The sequence below is a fragment of the Podarcis erhardii genome (genome assembly GCF_964252035.2).
Source record: "Podarcis erhardii genome assembly, chromosome: 2".
Taxonomy (NCBI): domain Eukaryota; kingdom Metazoa; phylum Chordata; class Lepidosauria; order Squamata; family Lacertidae; genus Podarcis; species Podarcis erhardii.
In genome coordinates, this window is record NC_138498.1 from 35,217,775 (window position 1) to 35,232,327 (window position 14,553).

At 43.3% G+C, this 14,553-nt stretch overlaps 1 protein-coding gene across 6 annotated transcripts in view; it reads right to left on the reverse strand.

Moving 5' to 3' along the window:
• GGA3 (golgi associated, gamma adaptin ear containing, ARF binding protein 3) overlaps nt 1-14,553 on the reverse strand; it is a 30,003-nt gene that overhangs the window by 13,346 nt on the left and 2,104 nt on the right. For 2 of the 6 annotated variants that reach the window (XM_081850726.1, XM_081850724.1), the window contains exons 2-8: nt 7,588-7,672; nt 7,016-7,091; nt 6,246-6,344; nt 4,413-4,536; nt 3,576-3,679; nt 1,600-1,680; nt 240-377 (exon numbers count right to left, since the gene is read on the reverse strand). In XM_081850726.1, coding sequence (XP_081706852.1) covers nt 240-377; nt 1,600-1,680; nt 3,576-3,679; nt 4,413-4,536; nt 6,246-6,344; nt 7,016-7,091; nt 7,588-7,672 — 707 coding nt within the window. Of the gene's footprint in view, nt 1-239; nt 378-1,599; nt 1,681-3,575; nt 3,680-4,412; nt 4,537-6,245; nt 6,345-7,015; nt 7,092-7,587; nt 7,673-8,455; nt 8,760-11,124; nt 11,952-14,553 lie in introns of those variants that run through there. The other 4 variants (XM_081850729.1, XM_081850727.1, XM_081850728.1 and 1 more) reach the window with 4 other exon arrangements.

Genomic DNA, 14,553 nt, shown 5'->3' on the forward strand with positions numbered 1-14,553 from the left:
TTCAGTAGAAGTAAATCTCCACTGGATGAAGTACAATCGCCTCTGGTCTATTGTCTGGAAACTCTGCTATGTGTTTAAGTTTTTTCCTCCCCAGAAGAAACTGGGGCGACAGGTGCCTGCACCTATTTTTGCAGGGGAAGCTGGGCTATAAAATTCCTTCATGTTGGGAGATGGAAGTCAAAAGAAAATCAGAGGGTAACAAGCACTCAAGGTTTTACCAGCAGAGAACTCACACTCACCTTCATCAGCTCTTTGTCAGCCTCCGAAGAGTCTTCTTTGCTGTAGTGAACCAGCATCTCGTTCAACAGCTTCACATTGTTGTTCACCTCCTCCAACGTGTGCATGCGCTTTGTGACTTTCTGTATGCGTGCCTCATCCTTCAAATTTTAAAGCAAAAGAGATAATATGAGTCTTTCCTTTGTTCTTCCGCTACTGTCCAGGACAAGTTGGCTTGAAGAATCCAGAAGTCTGGTTACTTATCACCAGTGATTACAGAATTCTGTCTACAGAGCCCCTACCTTCTGCTATCAAAATAGTCCTGAAGCTTTGATTTCTGGGGATACATTTGCAACTCTCAATCCATAGTAATAAGACCCCCACCCCACTCCTTTATTCAGTGGGATTTACTCCTAGGTATGTTTGCACAAAATTAGGTAAAATGGTAGGAGCAAATTATATATTGAACTAGAGGGGGAAAGGGATACATAGATCATGGGGAGAAACAGGAAGCCATGCGAAATGAAGCGAGGATGACCAAACGAGCAGGAGAACAAAGCTCTTGTAACTGGAATCGTTGCCTAGAAGAGGGGAGTTTTGGCAGCTGCAACTCACTTTGCAGGAGTGAGAAAAGGTACACTTGCCCACATTATCTCTTCCAGGCAGCCATTAAAGGCACAGGTGCTCTTGTCCTTCTTTGCATCTGGTCTCCGCAAGAAGGGCCTGTTAACCCTGAACAACCAGACAACTCCTTGCCCCTTGTGTTCCCTGAGCCTTTCAGAAATGCTGCATGTCTATTTTCAAAGCAGCTTTCATGCTTTTCTTTGGGGGGGAAAATGCAAAAGGCCAACGTAAGATCAGAGGAAATCAGAGACAGGAATGCCATACCCAACGAAGACAAGGACAGCCTATGGCACTATTGGAAAAGGGAACTTCTGTCCTTGCAACTTGTACCCCAAACCCCATCCTAAGCACAGCTGAGTTAGGCATGCCTAAGCCCACCAATTTCAATGGACGGAAGCACACTTAGCTCTGCACAGCATAGGGCTGTGACTGGAAGGATGAGCAGGAAAAGGACTAGGGCATCGGCAGCTATCAGTAACCCCAAGGAATACCAAGCAAAGGGGGGCTATAAATCACTGAGCAGCTTTTCTTAGTTTACTATGCAAACTCTAATTGCAGCATCAAACCTGGGTAAGAACTTGGGTTTCACTCAGGAAAGAAACCAGAGCATTGTTTACAGACAGCACAGATGTTCAGGTCTTCTGACATTATAGCAGCCCAATGGTACGGCTCAAATATTCTAAAAACGCTTAAAATTACAAAACAAGCCCCAAACAATGATCACCCCTACAGATATGTTGATTAAGTGCTCAGTCTCACCTCTTTCACCATAGATTTAATAAGCTTGTTTGCCTCTTGCAAATCATCTGGATTTTTGCTTTTTAACAGTTTAGCTAAAAGCTGCAAAAAGGGAAAAAAACTTTTAGGAAAAGTGTTTTAGGAGTGACAGAACTTTTCCTGGTTTTGCAGATTCTCAGTTGAGGAATTGATACCTTATGCTTGCATTAACCAAGTTTTGATTTGTCTTTGAAGCATCCAACTTTTGGCACTCTGATCATGAACACATTAAAACAGAAGCAAGAAACGTGGATGCTATTGGAACGTACATCATATTAACTTGCTCAGGCTAGTGGTTTCAGTGCTCCGATAGGGGAAGCTGACAGCAGTTCATCACCAGCTACTTCAGAATCAGGACCGGGGTTGGAGGGAGCCAATGTTGGATTGTCACTGGTCTGCCCCAACCTCAGCATGGTTGGTGCAGAGGCACTCTATGACAACTACAGCTAGGGATGAGGTTCATTTAGCAAGAGGAGTAAGACAAGAAAGTGCACTTTAAATTACTCATCTCAGCTTTAGAGTGTCCATTTGACACCCACTTCTATTCCGTCCTCTCTCGAGACAGCAGGAGTCTACAGCAATAGTCCTTCTGGGTTGCGGCCAATCCTGTGCACGCAGAGTTCTATTCACGCAATGGGACTTCCCCTTCCTCTCCCCACACATCCTCAAAGTCTGCTCTGGAGGGTGAGGGTCTGTGGGGAGCTGCAGGGGACAGCAGAAGAGGGAAAAGTTCCACTGGGCAAGCAGAAAGTCTGTTGCAATAATAGCCAAACAAGAAGACCCTCAATGTGCAGAAGTGCTGGAATCTGCACCATGTTCAAGACCATGAGCCGTGACTTGGAAATCCCTGCTCAGGCCTAAACTCACTGAATGCTCTAGGTGAGTCACTGCTGAGAGTATAAGTTCTTAAGTTTCGCTCCAGTGAGGTGGCAATGGTAATCAGAAAGGGACCGAAGTCAGACCAAAAATAAAATAAATTGGAAAGATCTATTTAAATCAAAGCATAGGAATGATAAAACTATATAAACTCAGCAATAACTAGAGTTTGAAAATGTATAAATGGAATATAAATGGAAAAAGAATACTAACCAAACAGCCACCAATTAAGCATGCACATTACTAAATCCTAAATTGCATCTTTCTAAAACTTCCACCAGTACAAACTAGTTATAAGGTTTCTAAATTCCCAGCCTTAAATTAGTTTAACTCCTCTCTCTCTCTCTCATCTGCAAACGGGGATAATAAGACTGGTTTACTTATAGGAGTGTTGTATGGATGACAGGGGAAATGAAAGTGAAGCTCTTGAGTCCTTAGGGAAAGTGCTGTACAAATACCATTATTATTATTATTATTATTATTATTATTATTATTATTAATTTGCAAACTTCATCATCCTCTCCTGTTCACATACATACACAACACATCTTACATTTTCTTCTTTGAAGCCATGCAGGGCTTTCCCAGGCTTCATTTTTTTTCATAGTTTAAAGACCATAACATGCTCTTGCCCCCTTTCTTTCAGCAAACAGTAAAGAGAAATCTAAATGAAGCTAATCATAGAACTGCAGAGTTGGAAGGGAACCCTAGGGTCATGGCTGGCTAAAGTCAGGCGAGTATTCCTGAGAGATTCACTGCTACTCTACATGCAGAAGAGGCAAGCCTCCTCCGCCCTCAACACAAAGAGGCAACAAGGAGTTAAACACATTTTTTGTAAGATACAAAAGCATTTGTGAAAACTTCCAAAACTTTAAGTTGTCGTGCTAAAACACTCGTGAGAAATAGGAACTACTCAAAACATTTGAACCTTGGACATTTTTAAAAAAACTATAGCAAACTAGATTGAGGGGCAGTGGTGGTTTAGATCTTTATATTTGCTATCCTTTGTCAAGCGCTAGAAGATGCCTCAGCTGTTGCCAAGTTCTAAGAATTACAGTGCTAATTTTTGCAGTTAGCTTTACCTTGGATTTCTCTTCATCATCAAACACAGGGTTTTTGGGACGAGCTGGAGGGGAGGGGATTAGGGTACTCTCTGCAGGAATTACAGGGTCAGACAGTACAATGCCTGGATGCAGAAAGGAAGAAAAACATTGTCACTCTTTACAGGAAAGCTCTCTGGGTTTGCTTGTTCACTGCCAGTTGCCTGCACACAAAAAACCCAGCAAGCTCTATCCTATTAAAGCCATCTTAATGCATTGAACTAGGGTCTGCTTCCTGCAAATGGTGCTCTTAGTGGACTGCTATCTCAGAAGTTAGGTAAAAGGCTACAGTGCCGTATACAATTAACAGACAAGAACCAGACGATGTTCCAAGCCTCGTTCCTACTGACTGTCAGTATGCAGCTATGATGGGCTTTTCTGTCTGCAGCTGAACTCCTGTAATTCACTTTGGGATGTCTTTAAGACTTGCTCCCTCTCATGATCTTGTAAGCCCATGTTTGTGCCCTTGAGCGTGTGAGCTTGCCTTGGGTTCTCTTACCTGCCTGACACTTCCTGATTATCATGTGACCTCAAACAAAGCATTAGGAGCAAGGGACAAAAAAATAAGCAGCTGGTGTATGGGTTGGAAATCAATGGTAACAAAATAAGCAGCCAGGACCATAATCATCACAGCACTGAACCCTACAGCTCAGCTAAGATTCTGCAATGGGCAGGATAAGGCAGCATGACTCTTGATCAAACTGGTTCACTGTCTAGGTGTGCAGAAGCTACTACCTCTGAGGTCACAAAATTATAAAGTGCCGCTGAACAGCAGCTTAATGAGTATATGAAAGGCTGAAAAAGGAAATTGTTTCCCACCTTGTCTTTTCAACATGTAGTAGGCGTCTTTGATTTTGGACTCATCTGGCAGAGCCACCGTCCAACTGTACAGCAGCTCAATTATTTTGCTTTTGACCTTCTCTGACACTCTGTCTCCCAGGTACTGCAAGAATAGCCAAGAAGGTGAAAGATGTTGGTTTCTCTGTCCTCACATAAAAGAACCTACTTTGAACCATTAGGTATGTGAGTTGTGGGTCAAAACAGTTTCTGTCTCTGAGAAATACAGGCTATGTACATATAATATTTTACTCTAGGGTCCATGAAGACAGAGTACTTGTTTTTTCTATGTAATCCAAACATGATTCGGATCTGCTGCATATTTTTTGCCCCTGAAAAGCTCTTCTTGAGAAATTGGGTCTTGATCTGAAAATACATCTTGATTTTGCAATTTTGATTGTGTCCATTTTAAAAGAGATGAAAATGGATGTAGGCAGTGCCAGCAAGGCAGGGATGTTGTACAGTGGTACCTCAGGTTACGAACAGTCTAAGTTAACGAACATTTTGGATTATGACCACTTCAAACCCGGAAATGAGTGTTCTGGGTTGCAGGGTTTTTGTGGTATACGAACTGACATTTGGGGGTACCGCCACATCTCCCTGTCCTCTGAGGCTTCTCTCTCCTTTCTCTATGAACCTGGGCAGCCCTGTGAGTTGCTGATTCTTTGGTGGCAGCAGTGGGGGGAAAGCGGTGAGCGGTGGGTCAGGCATGCAAGGCGGAGAAGGAGGGCTGAGAGCGGCAACCCAAACCTCCCGCCACTGCACAAAGGCACAATGTTCCACTTTGATAGACAGCACGATGCCTCCCTTCCCATCAGAGCAGCCCCGATCCCATTCCTACTTGCGTGCAAGCAGGAGGGGCGGGGATCCCTCAGCTGGGAAGGGAAGCTTCGCGCTGCCTAACTGAGATATCCCTGCCCCCTCCTGCTTGCACGCAAGTAGGAGTTGGGATCAGGGCTGCTCTGATAGGCAGCGTGAAGCCTCCCTTCACAGCTGAGAGATCCTTGCCCCGCTCCTGCTTGCAGGCAGCCAGGTTGAATAGTTGTGGGGGTCGGGGAAGGTGGAGGCAGCCCGGAAGCTGCATCTTAGAGCCCTTACACCACCTGAAGGCAGCCAGGAGCTCCCCAGCAAACCAACTGGAAATGAATCAAAATCACAAGAAAACATAAAATGACACTGACCTTGACCCTAACCCTACTTCTAATCCTTACCCTAACCCTAACCCTAACCCAGTCCTAAAATTAACCCTAACCCAGAAATGGTCTTGTTAGATAGTAAAATTCATGTGAAATTGCTGTTTTAGGGATGGCTTTTCATCATCTGGAATGGATTAATCCGTTTTCCATTACTTTCTACGGAAAAGAATGCCTTGGTTTAAAACTGCTTTGGTTTAAGACCGGACTTCCAGAACAGATTAAGTTCGTAAACCAATGTACCACTGTATTTACATTGTGGGGGAGCGTATACCAAGACTGCAATCACTACTTCTTCCTTGGGGCAGGGGCAAGGAGGAGATGGTGTGAATAATCTAATAAAAGGGAGGGTTTTTTGAAATGTGTATGAAGTAACCACACCCAAACTTGTGGACAGCAGGATATAGAATCAATCTGAAAGTGTCATGTTGAGGACAAGCACGAATGATTCCAGACTGAGAATAAATGGTCTAGAGAAAATGAGGAACATTCTGAAGTGTGTGAATGTTATTTATTTACTGACAGCCCAGCTGACTCCAGTGGAATCTGATGCACAACATGTTTTATGGATTTAAGCAAATGAGACATATAAACAAGTGTAGAAAAAGCAAACCATACTAACCTTGGGAGACACAACTTTAATTAGCTCATTTAAAAAACGAAACTTCCCTACTTCGTTGTGAAATCTTTGCCCACAGTTCTTCATGCAGGCTTCCAGCACCTGCAATCAAGTAAAATGCACATATACACACAAGATAAATCTAGGTTTCAGGATGGACCTATCCGAATAGAGATCCCTAATTTAGTCACAGGTTACCTATGAAACCTTCAAACATTACCTGTGCTTGGCATAAGGCAAGACTCCCCAGGAAACCAACCCAAGTCCCCTGGTGATTTTCTTCTGGTTACTTAAATATTGGACTGTGCACTTAAACTGCTTAAATATTGGACTGCTTTTTACAGAAACATTGTACAGTCGTACCTCAGAAGTCGAACAAAATCCGTTCCAGAAGTCCGTTTGACTTCCAAAACATTCGGAAACCAAGGTGTGGCTTCTGATTGGCTGCAGGAGGTTCCTGCAGCCAATCAGAAGCTGCAGAACCTGTGTCAGACATTCGGGTTCCAAAGATCATTCACAAACCGGAACACTCACTTCTGGGTTTGCGGCGTTCAGGAGCCAAAATGTTCAACTCGTAATCTGTTTGACTTCCGAGGTATGACTGTACAGGGAAGATAATTAGAATTGTCATTGTACTAGTTGGTCCTTACAACTGGATGTCATGTCTGCATAGGAGACTACCTGTGCAGACCCCAACAGACACTGGTTGAAATTATGCTGTCTGAATACACAGACAGTGGTCAGAATTTTAAAAACAGTTAAAGAACACTTACAGTCAAGGCCTGGACTGCTTCCCATTCCTGTGGTGACTGGATTTTATGAGCCAGCAGTCTCACGGCTATCTGTGGACTGAAATCATTCATTTTTTTACTTATTTATTTATTTACTTGCTTATTTATTTATTTAGTTAGTTGTGCTGTCTGTGTAGATGATGCTTTACAAAGAAGGAGAGGACAGAATGGTTCATACCTCAAGAAGATTACAATCTAGAAATCGACACAAAGGAAACAACGAAGGCAGGGGTAGGAAACAGAGGCAGGGGTAAACAGGTGAAAAACTATGTGATTCAAATGACATAGGCTTCACCTTTGCAGCCTAAATACATAAGCTGCATTCACACTTTCCAACATTTTATCTGCAAGCATACCCTGAAAAAAACAAAAACCTTTAAAACTTCCAGATTTTAGGAGTGGAACAAAATTGTCTACATAAAATCTCAGCTGCCTGTCCCTATATAACAATTTCACATTAAATTAACACATTAAATTAAGCATCATAGCACCCAAGGTTATTTAAAATTACTTCTACAAAACCTTGCAATGGGGTTTGAATTCTGGACACACACCCTTCAAGTTCTTTGTTGATCTGATCGCAGAAGCCAATGATGTACTCCCAGTCTTCTTGCCTATTCAGAGGATTGGTGGCTTTATCTGGTGAATAGAAACACAAGCTTGTTAATCCAAGATGCACACAAAAGGCATCTTGTTTCCTCAGGACAGGGTAGCGCTTGAGAATTAGTACACTCTGCCACCTTCTTCTCATTCACTCCGAGAAATTAAAACCTCTCCTGCTGAGAAACTGCACACTCCTTGACTTCAGCACACGTCCGATCAGTCAAAATTCAAGTATCAAATGCTACAAGTTATGAAACCGGCAGAAAAATAGTGTGAATAACATATTACAAAGCCGAGTTCTAGAAAGTGAAGTAAACAGCCATGCATCGTTCCCCTATTTGCCATTTTGCTCCACGTTTTGCCAATTTATCACATAACGAACTGGCAAATCCACATTCAGTTTTACTCCACTGAAACACGGACTGAGCAAGGAAGTCATTAAAAACCTAAAAGCATCTGACACAAACTGTAACATTCCAGGGATCAAGGGTGTAGTCTGTAACTGTAAACTTATCAAGGATGCAATCTAGGCAAAGTGAGATACTTTTCTCCCACTGATTCCAATGGAATTTCAAGAGCATTGCACTTCATACTAGAAAGGGTACATGGCAGTTCCGACCAGAGCACATCCACACCTTCCATTGCCTATGGAAAGTTATTTCCACAAGAAATAAAACATTTCACCTGACACCTGAGAGAAGAGAATTAAAGCAATGTTAGCTTCTGCATGTCTCTTTTCTGCTTAGAAGGGTTTTTGAAGCAGGTTACCTCCTGAATGCCCTTTAAAGTATTTTGCAGAGATCTCACCTATGAACATACCTCTGACATTTCAGTGTGGGACCTATTCAACACCTGGGACCTGAATGCTCACAGTGGTGCTCACATTTTCTGTCTTCAAAGAACCCTTTCCACATGAGATCATCTGCCAAGAAACACCTGTCTGTCTGCCATGGCAGTTGCTCATGTTGCTGAGGTTTGGAGAGCATGTCACACACTCATTTTGCATGGGGCACTGTTGCCTTACCTGAATAGAGAACGTGCCCCAGAATAGTGGGTCCCCAACTCTACCCGAAATCACCTGGAAATGAGTCCTGTCAGCAGAAGCCCTGAACAACAACTTTTGTTCGCACAGCAGGACTTTCTCCCCTTCTCCCTCCTCACATCCAAACTCCCCGAACTTGAGCTGGGGGTGAGTGTGGGTAGAACCCTGCCCCCCCAAAAAAAACCAGTGTGCAGGGAATAGAGGAGTAATTGTTCCATCCAGCAAGCTGAAACACTGTTGAATTCTTCCCAGTGGGTTTTCTGCCTGTTGTTTAGGAACTGTAATGAACTGCACATGTGCCGTCTCTTAGTTTATTCCCCCCTTTCTGGCTACTTCCCATATATTGACTCTCCGCTCCTTTCAAGCGCCTTGTCAACCCCAGTTTCCCCCCAAAAGCCTATGACAGAGCCAACTAATTCTGGTTTTGCCCCCATTCTCCACCCTGCTAAGTTCTACAAGGGCAACACTGAGACTACTAAGGAGGAGGAAGCTGACAGCTTGGGCCACTTCTGTAAATAAGAAGGCAGGCAGGTGGGAGTTGGCCAAGGGCATATTGATATGGGTGGGGTAGTGCCCCATTCTCCCTAATGGATCAGCCTCCACTGGTTTGCACCCTTGCTTTGTAGTGGGTACCGTTGTAGTAAATAGTGTTGTATTCATCAAAGGCTTTCACATTTCTCATTGGAAGCAAGAGCCACCATTTATCACACTAAGCCCTGCTTCTCAGATGTTTTTCCCCTCCTTTCCCCCAGCTTTGAAAGCAGCAGATTGCAGAACATGCAAGGTATCACAACAGATTTGCATTTCATGTTTCATCTGCTCCAGATAATTCAGCTCAGAGACTTTGCACTGTGCTACCTTCCACAGAGACACCCGGTTTAACCTAATTTCTATAGCAAAACTGACCAAGGCAAAACGTGACAGAAAGAAATACTGTTCATTCTAGGGCAGCGCCATATGTGTCGGCACAAAGGCAGCATACACAAGCCGAAGATGATTAACTAGTAAGAACAAAGAACAAGGAGTACAATGAACCAAATTGTTTGGGACATCTTCACTAGGCCTGCAAATGCAAGCGCAAAGGAGTGGGCTGACTTCATTCTTACATGCTCTGTTTTCTTTTATTGGGATCCCTATGGTCCACTAACATCTTTTACATTAACAAAGCAAGAGGGCACATTTTGGTACCCTTCACAGTCAAGGCTCTAATCTGTGTGAAGGATTCATAAATAGTCAGTCTTACGAACACAAGTAGCACCTTGAGGGATCAGACCACAAACCCTAGGCTTTCTCTCCCACATGTACACAAAAAAGCAAGACCTCTGCAGGAAATTCTCTGTATAGTACAACTGTACCTTACGCGGGGGTTCAATTCCAGGGGTTCCGTGTGTATACAAAAATCATGTACTGTACATCCAAAAACATTTGGGCCTCATGGCTGTTAGATGCCTATACAGTGGTACCTCGGGTTAAGTACTTAATTTGTTCCGGAGGTCCGTTCTTAACCTGAAACTGTTCTTAACCTGAAGCACCACTTTAGCTAATGGGGCCTCCCACTGCCACCGCGCCGCCAGAGCCCGATTTCTGTTCTTATCCTGAAGCAAAGTTCTTAACCCGAGGTACTATTTCTGGGTTAGCAGAGTCTGTAACCTGAAGTGTCTGTAACCCGAGGTACCACTGTATGTGCAAATATTGTAGGAATATAGTGCTTTAACATTTGAGAAAAGAGAGGGCCAGATTATGACCTCACTTCCTTACTATAATAGTCCCCAAATGAAAAAAGTTTTACACTGCCACAATCAAAATAATAAGTACACAGCAGGTTTCATCTCAAGAGACTGAACTTGGCATGTTCCATTCTAGAGCTAGAGCACCAGCAACCTAGAGGATGGTACTTCATAATTAACAAATAAATAATTCTGCCACAGTGCAACCCCAGGACATTTGGTGTCAAAACATCTGGTTCACATCTTGTAGTAGATCAACACAGCACTGCTCATAAAACTTATTTCCACTCCCCTAAACCAAAACATAGTATATTCCCTATAAACCAAGGGTGGCTATCCATTCAAACACTGAAACTTCAGGAAACAGGGAATCTTTGCTAGTAAGCAGCCTCATATATTTCTATCCTCTGTAGATTTGTTACATTACACCCACATGCTCTTTATGTCCCCCCCCCCCAACTCGGGAGTTCTGGAGGAACCTGTCTCACAGTTTGCATGCCACATTTAGAGACACTACCCAGCGCGGTGGAGATGGCTCAGCTACATGAACAGCAGAGAATACAAAAGCAAAAGAAGATGGCTGTGTGGAGCGGCTGAGTACTGTATTCCATGTTCAACCATTGCTTTTTGACTAAAGACAGGAATGGGAGCTCAGGCAAAGACCATCCTATTATGTTACCTCCCAAATAAGAGGGGATAATTTGTTGCTGGGTCATCACCTGTCCAACTGCAACATCAGGACCAAAGTATCAGGTTGCTGACATGGCTTTCTCACTGTGTTGACACTTTGAAGTCTCATTTGAAGGCAAAAATATAAAATAAAACAAATCCATGGCATGGATGAATCCTCTCTGCTGTGACTGGGGAAAACATGAACCGCTTCCCAACTTTTTTTTGTAATTATTTCCTGTCTTTGTTCAGGACCTACGTCTTCACAGCGTCTCCCCAGAACTGTTCCCCGAGTATATTTATATTGCTTAGTTTCAAATGACCTTCCAGCTAAACTTTCAGCAGCCTGGAATCGGGAATTCTGCTCTGTCCTTCCACTTAAACATTTCCTTCATAAATATGGGGATATATTCAGTGACTAACTGCCCATGGGGTTAATAAAAAGAAGAGATGTGTCACTGCATATCCTTAATACATACACAAATATCATTTTATTAAATTGGGCAGAATTGTTTTCGTAGCAGGAAAGTGATTCAGTAAATACTGAATGTACCACAAATGTATTCAGTAGCAGGAAAGTATTTACAATACAAATAAAGTCCTCAGCCTCAAGAATATCTATAACACCACCCTAATAATTAGGAATACACTAGGTCTTTCACAATAAGTTTCAAAAAGGAAGAGCTACCTGCTCACTAGGGCACAGCCCAGTATCTTAACATATTCATGCTATACCATATAAATAAAATCAGGCAAAGCATTGACAGACCTCCAGCTCACAATGTGGTCCCCTTTGTGCTGAACAAATGCTTTCCACCCCCAGTCTATAAGAAGTAGTTCAAAAGATATTGGTGATTTCACAGGCTCTTCCATAGAATGACCTCTGTGATTCAATGATTATATATCTCATTTTTATCTGTCCCTCCAAAGCGCTCAGGGTGGCACACATGTTTCAGTGCTCCTCATTTTCTATTTTATCCTCACAACAACCCTGCAAGGGAGGTTAGGCTGAGAAACAGCGAGACTGAGGTCACCCAGTGAGATTGGTAACCTTAAAGGTAAAAAGATAAATGGCAATACAGTTCATTTTTTATCTTAAATCGTCCCACTTCTGTTGGTAAAAAACAGAATATCCACTTTTGACCTGCAAATAATTCTTTTTAAGAGGGGTTCTTTGAAACTCAAGACTTGGGTTCTCATTTACCAGATAAGGTAAAGGTAAAGGGACCCCTGACCATTAGGTCCAGTTGTGGCCAACTCTGGGGTTGCGGTGCTCATCTCACTTTACTGGCCGAGGGAGCTGGCTTACAGCTTGTGGGTCATGAGGCCAGCATGACTAAGCCGCTTCTGGCGAACCAGAGCAGCGCACGGAAACGCTGTTTACCTTCCCGCTGAAGTGGTACCTATTTATCTACTTGCACTTTGACGTGCTTTCAAACTGCTAGGTTGGCAGGAGAAGGGACTGAGCAATGGGAGCTCACCCCGTTGCGGGGATTCGAACCACTGACCTTCTGATTGGCAAGCCCTAGGCTCTGTGGTTTAACCCACAGCGCCACCCGTGTCCCCATTTACCAGATAATGATCCAGCAAATGGCACTTCACTTCTACCATGCCTCTCCTGTGATGGAGTGAGGGGGGGGGTGTGGCCCTCCATATGTTATTTGACTCCAACTTCCATCATCCCTGACCTTTGGCCATGCAAGTTGGGGCCAATGGGAAGTAGAGTCCAATGACCATAGCTGTCAACTTTTCCCTTTTCTTGCGAGGAATCCTATTCAGAATAAGGGAATTTCCCTTAGAAAAAGGGAAACGTTGACAGCTATGCCATGACAAAAGATCCCAGCATTGCAGTGGGTTGGACTAGATGACCCTAGTGTTCCCTTCCAAGTCCATGATTCTATAACTTCTGGAAGGAACCATGTTACCCATCCCTGTTCTATGCCCCCCTGTCCAGCACAGCGACATGACTTTAACAAAAGGGCATTGAAGAGGTAGGTCACCTGTAACAGCCAACCCTGAAGCAAAGTATGAAAGGGCCTCTGTGCATTAGCGGAAGTCCTTGTGCAGGACTGATCCTGCAGGAATGTTCTTATGTCTTTTAACTTGAGAAGCATTTGTTTACTTCCACCCTCTTTATAATAAATTCCATGATGTAACATAAAACATTAATTGAGGAATACTGTAATTTTGGTACAGACTGAAGAATATGTCAGAATACAGTTTACTTAAAGAGAGGAAATGGAAATGGAAACAAGCAGGAAAAAAAATGAGAGAAGGGAAGAGAACTGCTCTTTATAGCGAATGAACCAGTTACTTAGAAGAATGAACACCACATTTCACAACCTTTCTTTAAAAGAAAAAGGAAAAAGAAATGAATCACTGGTTAATAGGGCTAGACTTCAGGCTGTCTGGGTCCACTGCAATTGCAGCTCTGGGTTTCTGCTTAGATGTCTCGGTTTGAGTGCACTGCTCATTCAAGTGCACATGTTGTTGTTTTTCTGGATCCATATTGGAGACGGAGCTTTTTTATTTGCAGGGGTCAAAACACAAGACCTGGCACCCAACTCGATGCACAAACAAACTGGGGGGGATAACTTTCTTTGGTGCATTTTTTTCCTTGGGGGAGCTTAGGAGCTGTAGAATTTGAAAGGAGGAAACGACCAGGAAGTGAGTAAGATGGAAGAGTTCAGGCAGAGACAGGCACAGCTGCAAGAAGTATCAGCTGAGTGGATGGAAAGAACACGTACAAAGGGGCTGGCTACATTTCTTTCAGTAAATGGCAATTCCCCCCCCTCAAAAAAACCCCCCTAAATTGGGGGGGGGGAGCGGAGCACCTGGGCACGTTCAGAAACAATGGAAATTGACAATAACACCAATGTACTGCAAGAACTACCATATCTTTTGCTCTATAAGACTCACTTTTTCCCTCCTAAAAAGTAAAGGGGAATGTGTGTGTGTCTTATGGAGCGAATGCAGGCTGTGCAGCTATCCCAGAAGCCAGAACAGCAAGAGGGATTGCTGTTTTCACTGTGCAGTGATCCGTCTTGCTGTTCTAGCTTCTGAGATTCAGAATATTTTTTTTCTTGTTTTCCTCCTCCAAAAACTAGGTGCATCTTGTGGTCTGGTGCGTCTTATAGAGTGAAAAATACGGTATTTTAGGAACTGGGAGATCACCCTATACAGTAAAGGACCTTTACAGACAGAAATATATAGCATAGTCTTCAGGTACATGAGGCAGTCAAAGCTAGTGTGGTGCAGGGGCTGCTGAAATTCACTGAGTATCCTTTGGTCAGTCATTGTCTCTCAGCCTGACCTACCTCACAGGTTGCTGTAAGAAAAAAAGAGGAGAGAGGAGAATCACGTATGCAGCCCTGAGCTTCTTGAAAGGAAGGTGGGCTATAAAAGTAATAAATGAATAAAAAGACACCTAGCTGACTTTTTAAGCTGTAACCAGAGCACATTACAACACACCCTGGATG